The sequence below is a fragment of the Elgaria multicarinata genome, chromosome 5, assembly GCF_023053635.1.
Source record: "Elgaria multicarinata webbii isolate HBS135686 ecotype San Diego chromosome 5, rElgMul1.1.pri, whole genome shotgun sequence".
Taxonomy (NCBI): Eukaryota; Metazoa; Chordata; class Lepidosauria; order Squamata; family Anguidae; genus Elgaria; species Elgaria multicarinata.
The window spans coordinates 121641417-121662320 of NC_086175.1; the positions used below are offsets into that span (position 1 = coordinate 121641417).

General features: G+C 44.6%; 1 protein-coding gene across 2 annotated transcripts in view; it reads right to left on the reverse strand.

Annotated features, from left to right (window-relative positions):
* AMOTL1 (angiomotin like 1) overlaps window positions 1–15733 on the reverse strand; it is a 70223-nt gene extending 54490 nt beyond the window's left edge. The window contains exons 1-2 of one of the 2 annotated variants that reach the window (XM_063127844.1): window positions 15645–15733; window positions 12579–12629 (exon numbers count right to left, since the gene is read on the reverse strand). In XM_063127844.1, the coding sequence (XP_062983914.1) occupies window positions 12579–12629; window positions 15645–15729 (136 nt within the window). In that variant the 5' untranslated portion in view covers window positions 15730–15733. Of the gene's footprint in view, window positions 1–5692; window positions 5737–12578; window positions 12630–15644 lie in introns of those variants that run through there. The other variant, XM_063127846.1, reaches the window with a different exon arrangement.
* Window positions 15734–20904: the final 5171 nt, after the last annotated feature.

The following is a 20904-nucleotide window of genomic DNA, read 5'->3' on the forward strand; positions in this document are numbered from 1 at the left end:
TTCTTATGTACTAGACCACTGCTGAAGACTTTGTGTCAAAATACATTTGGTTTTCATTCTACTTAGTACTGGTTACTTCTGATATTGTAGGGCATCACAGCACAATAATATTGTACCTTCCTCTATTGTTTTAATATATGATTTTAGCTTGCACAGACAAAATTACATTATCAGCTATTCTTGTAGATATTCTTAATTCTCACATTAGCCCATCCCAGTGGTTGTATTGTTATATCAGGGTTGAGATACATTTCCTTTTTTGTTTGGTCTGCAGCGCAGGTCAGGCTCCATGGGATTATCTCATTTTTATCCTTGGAAGAACCCTGTAAGGTGAGGTGAGGCCATGACCTAACTGAGGTCAGTCTACTGAGGGAGATTCCTGCTGTAGAAACAGGGATTTTGGACCACCAGGATTTCTCTCTCCCAAACCCAACACTATGGAATCTAGTGTCTCCAAAACACCAGTTCACTGGACCACAATTTTTTTAAAAAAAAATCCATAAAATTGGAAGCACAACTAGTAATACCTACCCACCCTTAGAGGAGCATCTCTGTCCTTCTGCATGAGTCACTGAGATCCGGGCAATAGGAAAGAGGCTTGTTCATGCAGAGATCCATCAACCATCCTCCTTCGAGGGCCAGTAATTTTGCTGTCTCTGTGGATTTCGCTCTTACACCTGATGCAGCGACACAGCAGAAATAGCCAAGCCCACTAACTGGAAGGAAGCGGAGCTAGAACCACGAGTCACAGACAAACAGTAGTGAGTGCTCTCCATGGGTGAGTGTTTTGGGTTCACAACAGTACAGGCTAAAGGACCTTGGAGAATTTCTTTAGAGGTCTGAGTGGTTCTGAATGACACCTGGAGCGGATTCACTGCCCCACGAACATCAGAGTCCCAAGCCTCCACTGGCTTTTCATTAGTTACATTTGTTTCCCACAGAAATCAAGCAGTTCTGTCTTGGCTCACTAGGGTGCCCAGCTTTTGGGATGTTATTGCTCCAGGGGGAAGAAGCCTCCAGGACTTTCTCATTAGCAGCATCAATGACACCATCTGCCACCCATCCACATCTCTGTTCCCTCTGAGTTTACCTGCAATCCTCACCCTAGCTGGGAGGGTGGGAATGGATCCCCCACAGCAAGAATATATTGTTGTGAGCTATCCCTGTTGTAATGCAAAGTATTTTAGGGTGGCTTGGTCTTGAAAGAGCAATAAAGACCCACTGGCTTTACAAAAAACCTGCTCCTGGTGGAGATGAAAAATGTTAGAACTGGTTTGTTGATCTGGATCAACACAACTACCTGAAGTTTTGGACTTTCTTTGGAACTCAGAGGATGGCAACAATGGAGAGGGCCTTTTCAGTGGTGCCCCCCCCCCCCAATTATGGAGCGATCTCCCTGACAAGGCTCTCCTGGCGCCAACATTGTTATCTTTTCAGTGCCAGGTCAAGACTTTTCTCTTCTCCCAGGCAGTTAACAGCATATGCGGAGTTTTTTCCCCCTTAACTGACCCCAGAATAGTTGTTTTTAAATGGATATTGTCTGTTTTTATGCTTTTTATGGTTTTAAATTTTGTATATTTGTTTTTAATGTTCACTGTTTTTAATCTTTGTAAACTGCCCAGAGGTTATGGGGTGGTATAAAAAAATGTAATAAATAAATAAATAAATAAATTGTCATGACGATGACCTGCATTTCAAAAAAATAAAATAAAAAATACCACTACACCACAACACAAGATGCTCAAGATAGGGAGCAGCCTTAGAAAGACAAACTATAAAGACAACTATTTAAATGTTTTTAAAGCAGACAAATCAAAGTACAGTTTAATATCATCTTTACTGATTCCTGGCCTGTAAAATCCTTAGGGTCTGGACAGAAGTTTATGGGAAGAGACGATCCTTACGGTCTGCCATTCCTCCACATTGTGTGAAGCTGTCCTAGACAATGGCCATGCTGCTATTGGCCATGCTGGCTGGGAATTATGGGAACTGTAGTCCCAACACATCTGGGTGGGCACCAAGTTGGGGAAGGCTGTTCTAGCCACTGTACCAGCTGACACTACAGAATCAATGGTTTGAGAAATGTAAAGACCCTTGCTCAAGAGATGGCTTATGAACTCTGTCACCAATAATTTTTTTTTGGGGGGGAGGGAATTGTATGAACCAAATGCTCCCTTCTACCTCCACGGCACAATAGGTTCGTTTTTGTGGCAATGCATGTCAGATCCAAACCTATGGGATGCCTGAAATCATTCCTCCGCTTTTCGTAGACTAAACAAACAAGCTAACTGAACTGGTAGGATCACATACCACCCCACAGGCAGGGTTGCTTCCTGGCCAGAAGCTTACAGGCCTTGACAGAACTTTACCTTTATTAGCTTGTTGCCAGTACTAGAGGACGATATGTATGAAGCCAGAATAAACAGACATTTTTCCTGTTTGTCAGGATGCAGGATCTGTCATAGCACAGAGTTGTGCACTAAGTTGTCAGGCAGGAGAGATGGCAGCATTTGCGGTGTAGTGTAGATGCATGAACCTATGAAGCTGCCTTATACTGAGTCAGACCATTGCTCCATCTAGCCTTCTATTGTCTGCTCTGGCTGCTTGTGGCTTGCCAGAGTCTCAGGCAGGGGGTTGCCCAAACATCCGCTACCTGATCCCTTTTTAATTGGAGATGCCAGGGATCTAACCTGGGACTTTCTGCATGCAAAGCAGATGCTCTACTGCTGAGCTACGGCTCCCGCCCAAAGCTTCTGCATATGTCCTACTGCAGAACTATGGATACTGCAAAAATTCTCCAAGGTGTCAAGCACAGGTACTTCTCAACGCTGCTGCCTGAGCTCCTTACAATCATAACAAGTGCCATGCTGGATCAGACCAAGGGTCCATCTAGTCCTGCACTCTGTTCACACAGTGGCCAACCAGCTGTCAACCAGGAACCCAAAAGCAGGACACGGGTGCAACAACTTTCTCCAGCAACCGGTATATATAGGCTTACTGCCTCTGATACTGGAGGTAGCACATAGCCATTGAGACCAGAGGCCATTGATACCCTTCTCCGAGAATTTATTCAGTCCCCTTTTAAAGCCATCCAAGTTGGTGGCCATCACTACATCTTGTGGTAGTGAATTCCATAGTTTAACTATGGTCTTTTTAACTGGAGATACTGGGGGCTGAAACTGGAACCTTCGGCACACAGAGAAGATGCTTTTAAAATGGAGAGAAACACTAAGGTGACCATAAAGAAAGGAGGACAGGGCTCCGGTATCTTTAATAGTTGTATAGACATGGGAATTTCAGCAGGTGTCATTTGTATGCTTGCAGCACCTGGTGAAATTCCCTCTTCATCACAACAGTTAAAGCTGCAGGAGCCCTGCCCTCTTTTGTATCTGGTCACGCTCACTACCCCTATTCACAGTTTTTCACGCTTTCTTTAGATGACGTCCGCCTCCCACGTGCCTCTGGCTCCATTTTGCCTTTTTTCCGTCACAAAATGGATCCCTTTTAATCCAACTTTTTTGTTCGTGCGCTGGAAAAGCGGTGCGATAAAAACGGCCTCTGAACGGGCTACATGGTCTTTGTTTACTTCCACTTTCTTCTCTGGGAAGAAAGAGGAAGTAATGTGGGACAGGAGCGGGGGCAGAGAAGTGACAGTAGGGAACTGCAATTTCCCCCTCGTCTGATGCAATGGGAAAAGATTCCATTATTATCATTATTATTATTATTACATTTGTATACCGCCCCATAGCCGAAGCTCTCTGGGTGGTTTACATTATAGATGTCTGCTTGTCACAAGCCTCTTCAAGGCCCAAGAGTAAAAGAAAAGGTGACACCCTACCTTGGGCTTCCGCCTCCCCTATCTGATATCACCCTGTTTTGGAAATCACCAGATTGTCCTGAGCCTTAAACCAATAACAACTCCCATGTTATAACAGCTCCACTGGCTTCTGGTCTGTTTCCAGGCACAATTCAAGTGCTGCTGATGACCTATGAAGCCCTATACATCTGGGGTCCAGGTTATCTGAAAGACTGTATTCTCCCAGCCTGCCCAGCCCTGCGGTGCTTCTCTGAGCCCTGCCACCATTACAGCTATGCCTGGAGGGAACGCGACAGAGGGCCTTCTCGGTGGCTGCTCCAAGGCTCTGGAAGCCCGTTCCCAGGGAGGCTAGACTGGCTCCCTCCTTCCTATACTTCTGGAGGCCAGCAAAAACTTTCTTGTTCTGGAAGGCATTTGGGAATAGTCTGGACCTTTGTTAATGCACTGGATTTCTTTTATTTGTCATTTGCTTTTTAATCTCTTCAATGTTTTAATATTAGAGGTGGTTTTATTGTATTTTTAACTTTTGTATACTTCCATTTATATGGTTTAATTGTATGTATTTCAATTTCATAAAGCTGCCTTGAGTCCCAGTATTGGGAATAAGGCGGGACACAAATAAATATTATTATTATTATTATTAGGCGGCAATCCTACGCCACTCACCTGAGTGTAATTCCCATTGAACTCAACGGGGGGTTACTTCTGAGCAGACATGTGTAGCATTGCACAGTAAATTTGACAGCCCTGGGATCAATCCAATGTTTCCCTTAATAATTTGTCCAATAGGCAAGGCCTAGTTCTGAAACCACAAAACGTATATGCACTGCAAGGGAGTGTACAGAAGAGAGCTAAAGCAACCTCTAAACACGAAGGCAGCCTCCTCCGTGTGGAGCTAAAGCAACCTCTAAACACGAAGGCAGCCTCTTCCAAAGCAAGCCAACACATGCAGACGTGTTATCAACCGCTTTTTCAAGAACAATCTCAGCACATCACCATTAACATTTTTCTTCCTCGCCAGTACTTTCCTTCTAGCATGTGACAGCAGCGTTACTTTTTTTGGGGGGGGGGGATTTCTTTAAACAGCAACCATACTCTTAACTTCAGAAAAAACTATCCCTGCTCTTTCTCTACTTCTCTGTCTCAGGCCATTGAACGACGAAGAAGGCCGAGTTCAGCTTTTACTGCCGCGATCAGAGAGGGACGACGACGCCTGCACCACCACCCGTCAAAAAGTCGTCCAGGCTTTCAAAGAACCCCTTCGGCTTTTTAAGATCGCTCTAAGCATCCGCACGGGTAAGGGAGAAAGTCTAAACTTGGCAGGCGACTCACCAATGTCTCATCTCCAAGTTCTATCTACAGGACAGCCTTCCGTCAAACCTGGCGCCCTTCAGCTGTGCTTGGACGACAACCCCCATCCGGCATAGCCGGGATGATGGGCCTTGGACTCCCCATGCAGCTGCAGGGCGCCAAGTTTGTAGAAGACGGTGCGGATGCAATCGACGCGATTGGCTTATTTTAATCAACAGGACGCGCACAGAGGGGGAAGTTCGTCTTGGTTTACCTCTTTCACGCCGAAGTTTCCCAGTGGAGTTAAGCCCGCGCGATCCGCACGCAGTTTAGCGCAGCTCCGCTTCCCACCTTTCAGCCCAGGCCAGCAAACCCGGGGGGGGGGATTTGGGGGGGGTTGTGTGTGTCGGGGGGGGGAAGCATCGGGGAAAGGCAGTTCTCCGCGTGCAAACGAGGGGCGTTGCGCTTTGACAGGCTGCGCTTGGCATCCCAAAGGAAGAGGGTGGGTTGGGGGAAGAAGAAGCAAAAGCAAATAAAGACCCCATTTCCCAGGCTGGAATGAACGGAATGTCAGCGCTATTTTACCTACTGCCCAAATCATAGCAACTTCTCTGGGTCCTAATGTGGGCCCATGTTCTGCATTCGCCACCCCCCGGCGGCTCGTCCTTCCTTTCCTCCTCCCCGAACGGGAGCTGGTCCCTGCAAGGGCTGCTGCGCTGGAGCAGAAGGGGCTGGGTGGGGACGCCAGCGTAACTCGACCCGCTCCGCCGCCAACCCACTCGCAGCGGCGGCGGCGGCGGCACAGATTCGAAACACGGCGCGCCGCCTCGGTGGCTGCCAGGTCCTAGCGCCCTGCGGGCCATGGCCGGGCGGTGACTTGGAAGTTTCTCACGCGGGGAAAAGGGGGGCGTGGATGAGCGCAGGGGGCGGAGCTGGGAAGCAGCAGCATCTCTCGCCTCCCTCCCTCGGTCTGATCAGGCAACGGAATGGAGCGATAGAGAACGTTAGAAGGATCTTCCCCGCCCCGAGCCATGTCTAGTTTTTTTCTTGATAGTTTCCCATGCACAAGAGCCTCGTGTGGCGCAGAGTGGTAAGCGGCAGTTACTGCAGCCGAAACTCTCCCCAAGGCCTGAGTTCGATCCCAGTGGAAGCTGCAGCCGACTCAGCCTTCCATCCTTCCGAGGACGGTAAAATGAGTACCCAGCTAGCTGGGGGAAAGGTGACTGGGGAAGGCAATGGCAAACCACCCCAAGAAAACGTCAGCGAAAGCAGGCGTCCCTCTAGGAGTCAGCAATGACTGGAGAGGTTTCTTTACTTTCCATACACACACCTCCTACGAGGGTTGTAGCACCAGAACATTTAAGGCACAATCCTACTATGCATGTTTAGACGGGGAAAGTCCTACAGTTCCCAGTTCCCCTGGTCTATAAACATGCGTAGGATTGAGGAATGCTGGGAACTGTAGGACTTTCCCCACTGTCTAAACATGCATAGGATTGCCCTGATATTATTTGTTGTATTTCTGCAAGTGGGACCCACAAAACAACATTGCGGTGTGGACTGGTTTGGAACACCCCTGTTCAGTGCTTTGGCCAGCCATGCCTGCTTTCAGGATACTCCATGACATATGACTGGTTTTATTGTCTGATTTAGTAAGTTAATGTCATAATAAACCAACTATTCACCCCCTCCCTCCAGCATTCTGACACCCCTAAGCATGCTCTGTCCTCGGTGGGTTATTTGATCAATTGATTTGTTATAGAGTTTTGATGTTGCTTTTATGATGTTTTCCATTATTGCTCTCCACACTGGGGCTGTCTATACATGGGGAAAGCCCTACAGTGGCTGCAAATATGCGCTGCATCAATTATACGATACGGGTGCAAGCTTTGCAGCCACTACGGGGCTTTCCCATGAAGCTACGGATTGAAAAAGTCAGGTCTTCTGCCAACTTTTTCAATGTGAGCGATGTCAGTACCGCTCTTCCGCCATCTGACGTCGCTCCGGGGCCAATCCGGGTGTGGTGCCTGGGTTGGAAGGCAAATGGAGATTGGTCATCTGCCACCAGGAAGAGGGCCCAGAAACCCCATGCTCCCTCCTTGGTGTCGGGATTACCTGGTGCCACCCCGGGAGAGGGAAACCATGGGGTTTTGGAGGGAGGTGACACCAACCCAGTGTCATGAAGACAGCCCCACTGCCTCTCCATTGCAACAAAATTGTGCTGTGAGCCTCCCAATTCAAACAATCTGTGAGAGTTACTTGGAATGTCAGATTCAAGTGGACTCTGCAATGTGGCAGTCATTTATAAAAGCAACCACATGGAGCATTTCCCATGAGTTCAACAAGGATGCTGAGGCAAAAAACACATTATAATAAATTAAATAATTGACCACTCTATGCTCTTAAAAGGTACCTTCAAAATCTTCTGCCTGAGGCCTACCTAATGGCAGGGCCAGCCTTGTCCACTCCATTCTCAGGGGGGCTTTGCAATAAATAGTCTCTCCTTCAACACACACCCTCCCTGTCCTAAATAATGATTGGCCTTTTGCCAGTCAATTTTATAATAAACCTATAAGAAAAGAGGCACTTACCATCCTTTGCATCCCATGATACATGTATCAAAAGAACGCTTCATGTTCTGATTAGTCACAAAGCTCATTGCCCAATCACCCAGGCGCTACACAGAAACACAGCTTGTCGGAGCACATTTTACGGTTAGAGAACCACTAGTCTGCTGAAACTGTTTTACAAGCATTGGCAGTTCTTCACTGCCTGCCCTGTTCAACAGTAGTCCCAAAGTTTCCGTCTGCAAGAAGGGTTTAAAGCAATCCTGGCTACCACATGGGCCCGTTGTCACCAGAATCCGGTAGGCACTGAAAAGAGACCTTGTATTCTGCCCCTAAAATTAATCGGCACCGTGAGATCTTTGCCATGGTGATGAATGTACATATTTATAACATATTCCTCAGTGTGTCTTCTCCAACGTGCTGCAGCTGGAAAGAGCACCAAAAAAAAAAAAAGTCACTGCACATCTGTTTTCTCTATTTGGATTTGGAGGACTCAATTCTTTCTTCCCCTTAATAATTTGACCTCTTTTGTTTCTAACAAGAGGATGCTGTGAGGCACAGCACTGGCTCCTTGGATTCATTCCAAGCTCAGATGAGGTCAGAAAGAGAGAGGAAGAAAAAAAAAAGGCAATTCTCACAGCTGGATGGCCATAAGTAATCTGGACAAATAGTTTGGGGATTATTATTTTAAAAAACCACACAAACAAACATCAAATGGAATTGGATTCCAAGTTGTAATAGCTTCATGGCAGATGCAGGAATCGCTAAAGCATTTGACTCCTGTCATCAGTGTAGCTGCTGTTGTGTCTCCTTTTGCGTGTGCGTCCGCACCAGCATTTGGCTCTGTTCTGCATCAGCTCTCTAGCAAATGCACAAAAGGACCCCCACCAGTTCTAAACTGCTAACTGGAGCAATCATTACTGTGGCTGCTCTACCATTGGCTCTGCTAGATTTTTCTATACCATTTATTTGCACTCAAAGCAATAATAAAAATTGCCATAATAAAACCGATTACAAAAACAACCAAACAACCAAAACATGATTCAGAATTATCATTGAAAACAAAGCCACTGAGCTAGGATAATAGGAAGTCACCTTATACTGAGTCGGACCATTGGTCCATCTAGCCCAATATTGTCAACACTGACTGGCAGTGGCTCTGCAGGTTTTCAGACAGGGTTCTTTAATTTGCCCTTCCTAGAGAAGCCAGGGATTGAACCGGGGACCTTCTGCATGTAAAGCATGTACTCTACCTCTGCACTATGGCCCCCAATGGCTTCCTATGGCCCCCAAAAGGCAACATTTAAATAAAAAGGAAAGCCAGCCCTCTTGCCACTGACAACCACCAGCATCAAAAGCCTTCCCCAAAACAACAGAATTTAAATAGCTGCTGTGATGCTAAGAGAGAAGTGACAAAGTGCGCCTCTGGAGGAAATGCATTCCAGAACATGGACACCACTGCCACAGAAAGGGCCTTCTGTGCTCTCATAGATCTCACCTCTGTAAAAGCCCGGGCACTGAGCAAGGCCTCCCCTGAAGATACTGGGAGGAATGGGTAGAGGGAGGAAGCAGATCGAAGTTGGGGGCCACTCAGCCTCAACAAAAGAGAGGAGAAAAAAAGGTGCATATTTGCATAACATTTGCACATGCAAATTTAGAAATAGTTACTGTAATTGAAACAGAAATAGAATGCATCTCACTGTAGTGGGGGAGACTGTGACCAGGTGATTCTGTGTGCCTGCCTCTCAGCCTGCTGTCCACGTGCCGACTGTTGTTGGGCAACTTCAAGGCCCCTGCCTGCTCTCCCTTGTTAGAGCATTTCTGCACAAGTCTTTTATTGCACACTCATGATTGGTCACTCACCGAAGTTCAAGGGTCTTTTACATGACGTTATCAACCTCAACTGCATCTCCCTTGCTTTTTGAGCTTTATCCCGCTTTTAAAAAGATCAGCGATACACCAGTACAAATGCTAATGTGAGATTTTTTTGTATTTTATGTATTTTATGCTTGCTGTTGTTCCCCGCCTTGATCCAATCGGAGAGGCGGGTAAGAAATAAATTACCGTATTTCTTCGATTGTAAGACGCACACTAATTTCAGTACCACCAACAGGGAAAAAAACCCTAAGACACACCCGCGATTCTAAGACGCACCCCATTTTTAGAGATGTTTATATGGGAAAAAAGTGTGTCTTAGAATTGAAGAAATAGGGAATTATTATTATTTTTACTATTACTATTATTATTATTATTATTATATCAGTGTTGATGACGTTGTGCTATAATACAGCCACTAGATGGTGCTGTATAATGAAAAATAGAGAGCATTGCCAAAATAGTTTTCAATTCAAATGATATGGCTGTCATGTGAAGGAGCCCACTGTAATCCTGCAAAAAATCAGAAGCAGAAAGTCCCGGTAACAATACAAGATTTCAGTCTAGTGTGGTGAGGCCTCTAGAGTTCCTGATTTTAATCCAAATATGGGCAGAAGAAGAGGCTTCACCTGGGCCCGGAGAATCCCCCATTACCACAAAGAAAAACAGACACTAAATTGTAAATCATACTTGAGAGTATTTAAGGGATGTACTTGTTTACCCAGATCTGGTAAGAGATTTCCTAGAGTCAAGCAGAAGGATTGTTAGAGCAGAACAGGAAATATTCTGAATGCTGGATTACTGGCCCAGATCCTTTTCTAGAACAGAGAATGTCTGCTGCTTGTGCAGTTAAACTAAGACTTGTCGTTTGACAAAAAGAGATTTGTACTTCCCTGTGTGACATGTTCTCTCAGGAATGACAAGTCCCAGAGTTCCTTGGGCATAGGCAACGGAGCGGGTCAGCTGGTAGGAGGGGGAAACACTTTACTATCTAGGGACATTTATCCCAGGGACAGTGGGAGCAGTGCTGCTAGTAGGATTTACAGGCCAAAATATATATGAACTAAATGCATAGCGCTCTCTCTCTCTCTCTCTCTCTCTCACACACACACACACACACACACACACACACACACACACACACACCATACTGCCATGTCTGGTTATAAGTACAATGTTCTACTATAGGGCAGGAACAGTTCAGGTATCTAGCTATTTGGTCTCTCATGTGTGCACGTGCAAGAGAAATTGACTTTGGGGGAATGATTTATGATTTTGCCATGAAAAAAGCCAGAAAAAAAATAAAATGCACGATTCCATTAATAAAATATTTTGCAGTCATGTCGATACATTCGGATTTTTAAAAGCATTTTTTTAAAAAGGCAGGAGAATACCTTCAGTATCAAGGTACCAAGGGTAGGTGCGTTTGATCACCTGCCAACTTCTTCCTAGGTGGGACTGCAGTGACAGAAGCAGAGGCCACCCCAAATATAGAGCTAAAATGTGGAGTAACCATATGAAAAAGAATTGTATAGTTATATAGAAAACAGCTGTATAGAAACGGGAATTTCAGCAGGTATCCTTTGTATGCATGCAGCACCTGGTGAAATTCCCTCTTCATCACAACAATTAAAGCTGCAGGAGCCCTGCCCTCTTGACCAGATACAAAAAGGCACCTGCTGACATTCCCTTTTCTATGCAACTGTTAAAAATACGGGAGCCCTGTCCTCCTTTCCATATGTTCACCCTACTCAACTGTAGCCTATACTGAAAAGATCCATAAGACTTTGGGACTAGGGCTGGATTGCTGGGATTGAGGATTGCTGGGATTCAGATGGTCCAATAATAAATTTAAGAAGACTTGTGCTTGGTCAGACCAAAGGCCCTGTGTGGTCCAAGAGCCTGTTTCTTCCAATGGCCAACAAGATGGATGTCTCTGGGAAGCCCACAGCAGAACATGACAGAATAGCACCCTCCCACTTGTGTTCTCCAGCAACTAGGATTGAGAAGCAGTGTGGTGTTGTGGTTAGAGTGTTGGGACTGGAACTCAGGAGATCCGAGTTCTGGTCCTCACATGGCCATGAAGTTCACTGGGTGAGTTTGGGTCAGTCACTGACTCTCAGCCTAACCTACCTCACAGGGTTGTTGTGAGGATAAAATTGAGAGGAGGAGGATTATGTATATTGCATTGGGATCCTTGGAAGGAAAGTGACGTGTGTGTGTGTGTGTGTGTGTGTGTGTGTGTGTGTGTATGTATAACAAATAAATAAATAGCACATAGCCATCATCATGACTTGCAGACATTGATAGCCTTATCCTCCATGTGTTTGCCTAATCGCCTTTTAAAGACATCTAGGTTGGTGGCCATCACATCTTGTGGTAACGAATTCCATAGTTTATGTGCTGTGTGAAGAAGCATTTAACTATCCTCTCAACCGCTGAAACAAACAGTACATTATACTTCTAAAGCTGGCAACACTAACCTGCACAACCAGCATTGCATTAACCGTTGATGAGAATGAGGATTTTACATTATTTTTAGGCTGCCTTGTTGTTGTTAAAATGTACAACACCTTGTACAATTTGCATGCAAATCATCTATCAAATCTGTTAAATGGGCTGCAAATGTGCTAAAAAAGATTAAATACTCAAAACATGAACAAATGTAAGTAGGGTACACCAAAGATTCTCTTCGTTTGGGGCACTATTTGGTCTAGGGATGGCCCCAATATAGACTCCATTGGCTCCACACATCAAGGAAGCTGTGGTTCTGCAGGCATGACCTCTTTGGGAAAACTAGCTTCAGCATGGGTGAATGCAAAAGTCACCACAGAGTGGCAGAAATCTCACACTACAAGAGGTAAAGCATTTTTTTAAAAAAAGCCCCTGGTAAATCCATGCACATCTGGAACAGAACCCAGCTAGGAATTACCCTATATATTTATATTAAGACATCCAAAGTCTAAATATAGCAAGAGATTTAGAGGATTCCAAAGACTGAATACACAATATACTTTGTATTTACTTACCCGACTGATGGGCACCAAATATCACCGGAACACCTTTGGAAGCCTCCGTCTCTGGGGAAAAACAAACAAACAACCCTTCTAAAAGATCGGTTTGATTCAGAAGCACAAACTAAGCGATTGTAATCAATGCAGATTGGCAGCTGCTAAGGACTTCCTCCTTAGCTCTTTAGTTTATACCACCCTCATGCGGCACTCAAAATTCATCCCTACCTGATTAATTTTAAAAAACCAAACAAAACCCAAAACTTGGGTCAACTGGACATTGAGGTGAAAGCAACATCATTGGTCCATTGCAGAACAACGCCGTTGGGTCTCTTCAGCCCACAAACTTTGCACTAGCCAAGTCTCTGTGGTTGATTCTGACAGCTGGTGGGTTGGTCGTTGGTCATTATTATTGTTCTCACCTCCTTATTTTGGCAAGACCACACGGATCCCATCTTCTTTCTTCACCAGAGCCCAAAGTTTGCCCTGAAGAAGCCATTCACGGCTTCAGGGGGCAACATGTGAATGGAGCATTCCAACCGTGCACCCACCTGAATTGACACGGCTACCTCTTCTCCGTCAATACAATCCCCCTTCTAGCCATCCAGCCTGCCTCACATTGGTTGCTAGGCAACCGAAGCAGGCATATTCTGCCGACGTAACAGGCATTAACTCTCCATCCTTTTTTTAGGTTGTATTTTAGAAACGTTATATATCTTCTTTAAATAAATAAAAAAAAGACTAGATACAAAAGGAATAAATCAACAAAATGCCTCGGTTTTCTGAATTTACAGTAAGTGGTCGCAAAAAGCAGCTCACGTATCCCATAGAGATTCGTGGCGTCAGAGTACTTTTTATCAGATAGGCAGGGCGGAATGTTAATTTCCCCCTGTATCTCAAGTGGCCTTGAGTCCTCCAATGCTAATATAACCTTTTAAAATCATATTTTCTCCTGTCAACAACTCTGTGAGGTAGGTTAGGCTGAGAGAGAGTGACTAGGCCATGGTCCTTTACAGAGCACAGTCTGCTATTTTGGAGAGCTGGCAGAGAACAGTACTCTATTCGAGGGTGTCCTCTATTTGAAGTGAAGTCTACTCCGAGTCTAATTCAATTCAACATAGGGTGAGCGGGCAGGCGGGCGGAGGCCTTGAAGTAGCCCAACAACAATTAGGATCTGGATAGCAAACTGGTCAGGCACACAGGTCACCTAGGGTCTGTCTTCACAGCGCCGAGTTGGTGACACTCCATCACCAAACCCCGCGGTATCGCTGGTGCACGGTGGCAGCATGTTGTTCTTACAAGGGGAGGCAGCATGGGCTTTCTGGCAGCCATTAGGCAAAACAGGCCTGCCCCTCCCACAGCTTCCAGTGACCAATAGGAGGTTGCCTTCAGCCCAGGAATGGCCCCAGAGTGGCTCCAAGTGAGAACAGACCAGCAGAAGAAAGAGGCTGACCTCACTTTGGCTGGAAAAGTCAGGGTAAGTCCCTGACTTTTCAGCCAAGCATCTTCGCCTCTTTGCCCCAGGGTGGCTTTGAATCTGCGGCTGCATCATATAGCACACGTGGCGCAGATTCGGAGCCAACCCAGGGCAAAAACGACACTAAGACAGCCTCCTAGTCAGTCTTCTCCACTATGGAGTGATGTATTGTATTCCTATTTAAATTATAATTATTTCTAGATTTGTACCTATACATATAAACTTGCATATCCAAACAGTATTCATATTGGTGTTCTCTTTTGTCCTCTTTTTGGGAGATGTGTAAGTGGCACTAAGCTTCCTGGCTGAGCAGGGTTTTTGGGGTTTTTTTAAAGCCACGTTCACACATTTGTGGCTGAGTGCCACAGCCATGTGCTCCTCAGCCTCCCCTCCCCTTCTCCCTTAGTGTGCCAGCTTTGGTGTGGAGATTCTGACTTGCATTAAACCAGAGTTCACTCTTATGTCCAAACCTGGGAACTCCAGCTTAATGTTGTTTAACAAAACTAGGATAATGCAAGCCAGCATCTCTACAAGATGGCCACGCAACAGGAGACAGGGAGGGGTGAAGGAGGAATGTGCAGTATAGAGGATATTTGAAACTGTGTACAAACATCCCACTACATCCTTTGTCCGCTGTACCAAAGATCTCTACATTACTGGCATGATGTCAGAGACAATAACCTTTTACTAGTTGGCTGCATGCACATTGTAGTAGGTTACAATTTGATAAGTGGCTGTTTGTATTCACCCATGGCTTATGGAAACGCTGTGTAATCCTTTCTGCTGCTGAGCAGACTAGTTGAAACGAGGTTAACAGCGGAGAGTGAGATCATAAAACAAATCTACCTAAAATATTGCACAACTCTGAAATAATAAATAGGGCTAGCAACTTCATGCTGTGTCCCTTTAGAATTCTTCCCTCTGTGCAATGCAGTATGAATCCTTTAGTTCCTATTGCAGTTCATTCTTGCTACAAAGAGATCTTTACCCACGAGCTCCATCACACGGGGGGATACACGCTCCCTACGTCGTTTCTCTGCCCGTGTTTTTGTTGCTCAGTTACTTCCTCTTTCAAAAGAGGAAGTAAACAACGAGCACGAGGCCCATTCAGTTGGCTGTTCTAATCGCACTGCTTCTCCTACACACAGCAGGAGAGAGCAACAACTTCCAGATTTAAAATATATCGGACTTGGTGGAGAGTCTTTTTTGTCACGCAAGGAAGGCCAGGAGGGGCAGAAGGCGTGCAGGAGGCAGATGACGTCATGGGAGGGATCTGCAAAAAATCTATGAGTGCCCAGTAATGAGCGTGCAATAAAACGCTCGTCGGATGGAGCTCCACATGGAAAATTTCATCTGTGATGATAATGATGATGATATCAATACACCTCAATATCCATGATCAGACTTCCCCACATGTTTTATTTAGCACCCACGTGGGGAAGATCAGGGAAAAAGTTCTCCAGGAAAACATGTTTAACCCTTTTCGTCCTTTCTCTTTTCTTCTGATTTAAATGCCCCCTTGCCCAAAGTCATTACTGGCTCAGGGGTCGTGGAGGAGAGATAGAGACAAGTCAGAGCTAATAGCCTCCCCAAACAATCATACAGACCTCTTAATGTATTGACCAAATGAAGAATCCCACTGTGGGTCAGCCAGTTGATATCATCCAAGGTCCAGTTTTCACCCAAGTCCATCTTTCCGCACAAGATCAAGCACTGATTTGTGAACCCTAAAGCGTTACAAGGCAGCAAGAAACGGGCAACAGCTCCTTCCAAGGAAAACAGAACAACATATAGTTAATTATGGTTGCCATCGATTTCAGGAGATGAAATAGTGGAAGTTTGCTACAGAAATGGAAATGTCATCATGCATTTCAGATGTTCCTCCCTCCCTCATCAAAAAGGCTGGTCAATCTCTTTCAGTTGCAGGTGCAGTCTCACCCTCCTCCTCTTAGGAAATCCGTTATCTTTGGCCATGTCACTTTTTAAAAGAAACAAGGACAGCAGTATAATGCAATGCATTTTATTATGTCAGCCCTCCCTCAACCTGCTACCCTCCAATTCTGTTTGATTGCAACTCCCATCATTCCCTATTAGCATGGCGTATCTCGGCTTGTCTTATACCAGTGAATGGACTCCTTGTTTTGTGCAAAGAAAAATGTTGGAAGAAGTGATGAAAAAACATGGAGGGTTGTAAACAGGGATGTGCGGATTTGTAAAATCCATTCTGTCTGCATTTCACGGATTACCAAGTGCCTTTCATTCCATCATCTGTTCATTGACAGAACCAGTTTTCCAATTTTCCGAATTTGTGCAAATTCGCATTTGCACGATTTACACTTGCAAAAATGTCAATGTGCATTTTCATGCTTTAGCCTATGGGGAAAATGCATATTTTCAGCTGTATGTGTGTGTGTGTGTATTTTTCTACGACTAAATTTGTGTAAAATTGCAGAAAGTTTTTAAAAAATGGTCTGCAAATCATGCGACTTGGGAAAAGCTGGTCTGCTGCAGACGCTTCGGGTCGGATTCACAGAAATCAGAATCCATTTGATTCCATTGCGGATTTCTCAGACACCCTTAATTATAAATGAAAGATGACAATGTCTGGACCTTGCTTAAAATTCTGTGAATGAGGCACAGTGATAATCTTCCCAATAAGAACATCTGGCAGTTAGTTTCCAGTATTATTAGCAGTGCATAATTAAGAACAACATGCGCTCATAGTAAAATAAATAAATAAATAAATAAATAAATAAATGGTACAGTTCCTTACTGGATAGGTAGATCTGGAGAGTATGAATGGGGTACTTCCTCCCACTGTGCAGTGTAAACAGTACTGAGCTAGATGGACTGATGGTTTGACTCAATATGAGCTACTTTCCTCTATGTATAATTGGTATCAGTGAAGGCTGTTGGTTCCAATGTTAGTGGTGAATCCGCTCTGGGTTTCAGTCCGAACCAGTTTGAACTCTAAAGATAGCTCCTTTAGAAGTTCTGACTGGTTTAGGCTGAAACCTGAAGTGGATTCAATGTCCCACTGACATTGAAGCACCAGCCTCAATGTTTTATATATTGCCCAGACCAGGAGCTATATTGAGCACATTCAAAATGCTTAAAAACAGCCAGGAAACAACCCTGGATGGAACTGTGCTTAGGGTTGCTCCTCCTGTACAGACCTAGAAGAAGTTCAACTTCTCATTCCCAATGCACCCAAATGCCTCTTTTGTGGCCTGCCCATTAAGCTGAAACACTAAGATCCACATGCCAGCCGCAAGCCGCCTGTCCCTTGCTGATCAAAATCCGACGGGCATGAAATCACCGGCTCCGTTCCAGCAAAATATTTGCAAGTGCGGCCACAAAAGCTCCTGGCTTCATTTGCTCCATGTGAGCTGACTGCCAGCAATTCAGAAACCAGAACCCTCTGCAAAATGGATGAAGCCAAATTGCAGCAGCCAGCAAGAGACTACAGAAAAATGGCTAAGATCAAAAGGAGGGAGGGATATTTTGCTTTTAAAAAACACCATAGCAAACAGAAACCGCAACTTCAACTTGGAGACTGGTCTAAGGAGGGCTTACAAGCACTGAACTCCAAGGTTTTTGGAGCAAGTTTCATTGCAACATGCAATGAAAGTAGTAGACCCGTATACCTATAGTACAGTGAACTCCAGAAGAGCATAATTAGAAACTCCCATTGCACACCCAGCACTCTTTCTCTCTCTCGGATACCTCATAGAATCTAATGCTTTCATCCCCTTCCAGATGCTTTTCTAGGAGCTTTTCTACATAAGGCTGTAAATCGCTGTATGTACTTTTGGTTTCGTCCCAGAATTGAGATCCAGGCTTTACACAAAGAGCTTTGCCTTTCCCGCTTTTCTGCCACATAACCTCTAGGTGGTGCTGTGCTATAGCAGAATATCGCAATTACACAAGTAGGAAAATACTTTTTCTTTCACTTTCGGAAATGATGCACCATTTTCCCCACTCTAAAATAAACCGGAAAAGTGCTCTTAAAAAACAGAAGCAAAACTGAAGGATCACAACATCATCTATAGAACCCATAAACAACTGTGAGTAAGGAATCATGGGCGCACAATAAATCCCTCATGTAGAAAAGCTCGAGGCTTTTAACCTGCCACTTTACCACAGCTTCTGCTTCCGGATTCTTTGTGGGATTAAGATTGGATCCTCTGTACATGGGTTATTTCCAGATTTTTTTTCCTTCTCTGCCCTTCTTATTTATATTTATTTATTTATTACATTTATATACCGCCCCATAGCCGAAGCTCTCTGGGCGGTTTCTGTATCTTCTGCTACATAATCTCTAGGTGGTGCTGTGGAATAGCGGAATTGTGCAACTACAGTAGCATTTGATTCCTCCATTCCCCAAAATACTGGACTTTCCCTAATCAAAATGCCACTGCAAAAATGTTTGGAAAGCACAGAAGAGGCCCTGGAGGATAACATCTAAAGCACCCACAAACTACCATGAGTGAGAAATCATGAGTGCACAATAATTGCCTCTTAGAAAAGCTCAATTTCCGACACAAACTCTTTGTCCTTTAAGATGTTCTGCAGCTTCACCGCGGTCTCTTTCTCAGCCCTCATTGATGAGAAGATTCCTGCCCAAAACTTTCATTCTGCAACTCTACTACACCCAATTTAAAGACCTCTCAGTTGAGTGATCATATGCAGTTGACAAATTAATTAATTCTGCTTACATTTGCATATAAATAAAACAATAGTGCTGAAGGACAAAACATCCCCCCCCTCATTTCAACTTTAGAGGATGCCTGCAAAAATTTTCTCCTAAAATAGTTCCAGCCTCTGATGGGTTTCTAAGCACTTACAATTGAAATAATAAAATACTTCTTAAAAACACTACTGCTGAATTAATCAGAGGCACTATTTTACTTGATAAAAACATTTTAGTTGATTTATCTTCCTTCCTTCCTTGGCCTGCTCTTTCCTTCCTTCCTTCTCTCTGGGTTCATCTACACCAAGCAGGATATTCCTCTATGAAAGCGATATATAAGAGGCAGGAGCCACACTACTGATTTATAGCAGTATTGGTGCACTGCAGGATCTTCACTACTGCCTTATAACGGCACTGACAACTGTTGGGGCCTATGACACATCTACCCCAAGCAGGGTATAACACTATGAAATCGGTATGTGGTATATGTCAATGGGCCCCAACAGTTGTCAGTGCACTTCAGTGCCACTATAAAGCTGAAGTTTGGCTCCTGCCTTTCATATACTGCTTTCATACCTCTTTCATAGTGGAATATCCTGCTTGGTGTAGATGAGTCCTCTCTCTCTCTCTTTAGCTCTTGCTTTCCCTCCCTGCTTTCTTTCTCTTTCTTTCTGTGTACAAAAATTACTATACTGTGTGAATTATTATTCCAGTTGCATTTTTCTAAAACCTGTAATCTTTAAGAACTGGAAGCCAGGGAACAAAGGTCAGCTAAGCTTTTGGCCTGGAATGTCTCCAGTTTAAAACAATCTGCCACTGCATGTGTTCCCTGGACAGGAACATCTGTGCCAGAATTTTGTTAGCCTTCATGCACTCTAGTTTCGCACATTGTCAGAGAAAAGAGATGGGAATGGGCTGGGACCAGCCCACACAAGCAAAATTTATGGGATTAGGAACCAACCTTACAAATCTCTCATTGAGCCAAAGAGTTGTGGACGCTCAGTTACTGATTGCTGCCGGTGATGTTAGGTCTTTGGTCCTTCTGAAAGAATCTGGCAGCTGATTCTCTCATCGTAGTGAATTATTGGGTTTTTTAAATTCATTTCCAGCATCAAAGAGCGTCATCACACAGGGGGAAATCATGTTTGCTTATAAAGTAGTAGTGTAGGTCCTGCCTGTGACTGGTTTCTGTTCCATTCTTGGGCATGTGTGATTAGCAAATCTGCCCATTTTACTACTGCTGAGTTCTCATTTTTCTGAGCTTAATTTCGTTTCAGCCCGTATATATATATAATATGCATTTTTGAGCACACATCTCCTCATATCTTGTGCTGAATTTTTTTTCTAACACCTGTACATTTTCCTGCTGTACAATTTTAAAAAAAATATTGCAAGCAACTTCCCCTCATGTACACATTTTCATACACATTTTTTGAGCAAAGGACTGCCTGGCAACATTGGGTAAAATTCGAGTTTCTGAGCACAAGTGCTTTTCTGTTTGCTTACTGGTTTGGCAAATTAGGTATGTTTGTAGAAAACTCCGGCCCAAACAAATTTCTGACCCATCCCTATATGTGATGCACCGGTCAGACCACTATATGACGTTCATCCTTTACAAGCCACAGGGCAAGGATACTGGATCCATTTCATAAAATTCCATCTAGCAAGGGTGTTTGCTGCCCTAGGCAGGGCATGAACACCTTTCCGCAGACAGCTATGTACGTGAAAGCCCTGTCTCTACAGATGTTTGCCCTGCAAAAACAGATGCCAGAGGAGGAGCTATTTGACATGTGTGACATTGAGATGGAGTTGCTTGGCCCAGCCCCATTCGTGTGTTGGAGTTCCTCTTAAATACAATGCCTGAATCAGGCTTGTGTGAAAAGGAGAAACTGCAGTCTGGAAGTCAGACAAAGATGAAGAGAAAAGCACAGAGATCCGGATTTTGGGACTCCGTAAGCCAACCTCATAATCCCGTTAGTTTACAGCAGCTTTCCGCAAACTGGAGCCCTCCTGATGTTTTGGACTACAATTCCCAGCATTCTTGACCATTGGCCATGCTGGCTTGGGTTGATGGCAGTTCATGTTGTACAGGAACAGTGATCCAGCTGGGAAACAAGGCATGTGGGGAGCATATGCCTTGTTTTCCAGCAGAATCATGCTCCCAACATCCTGCT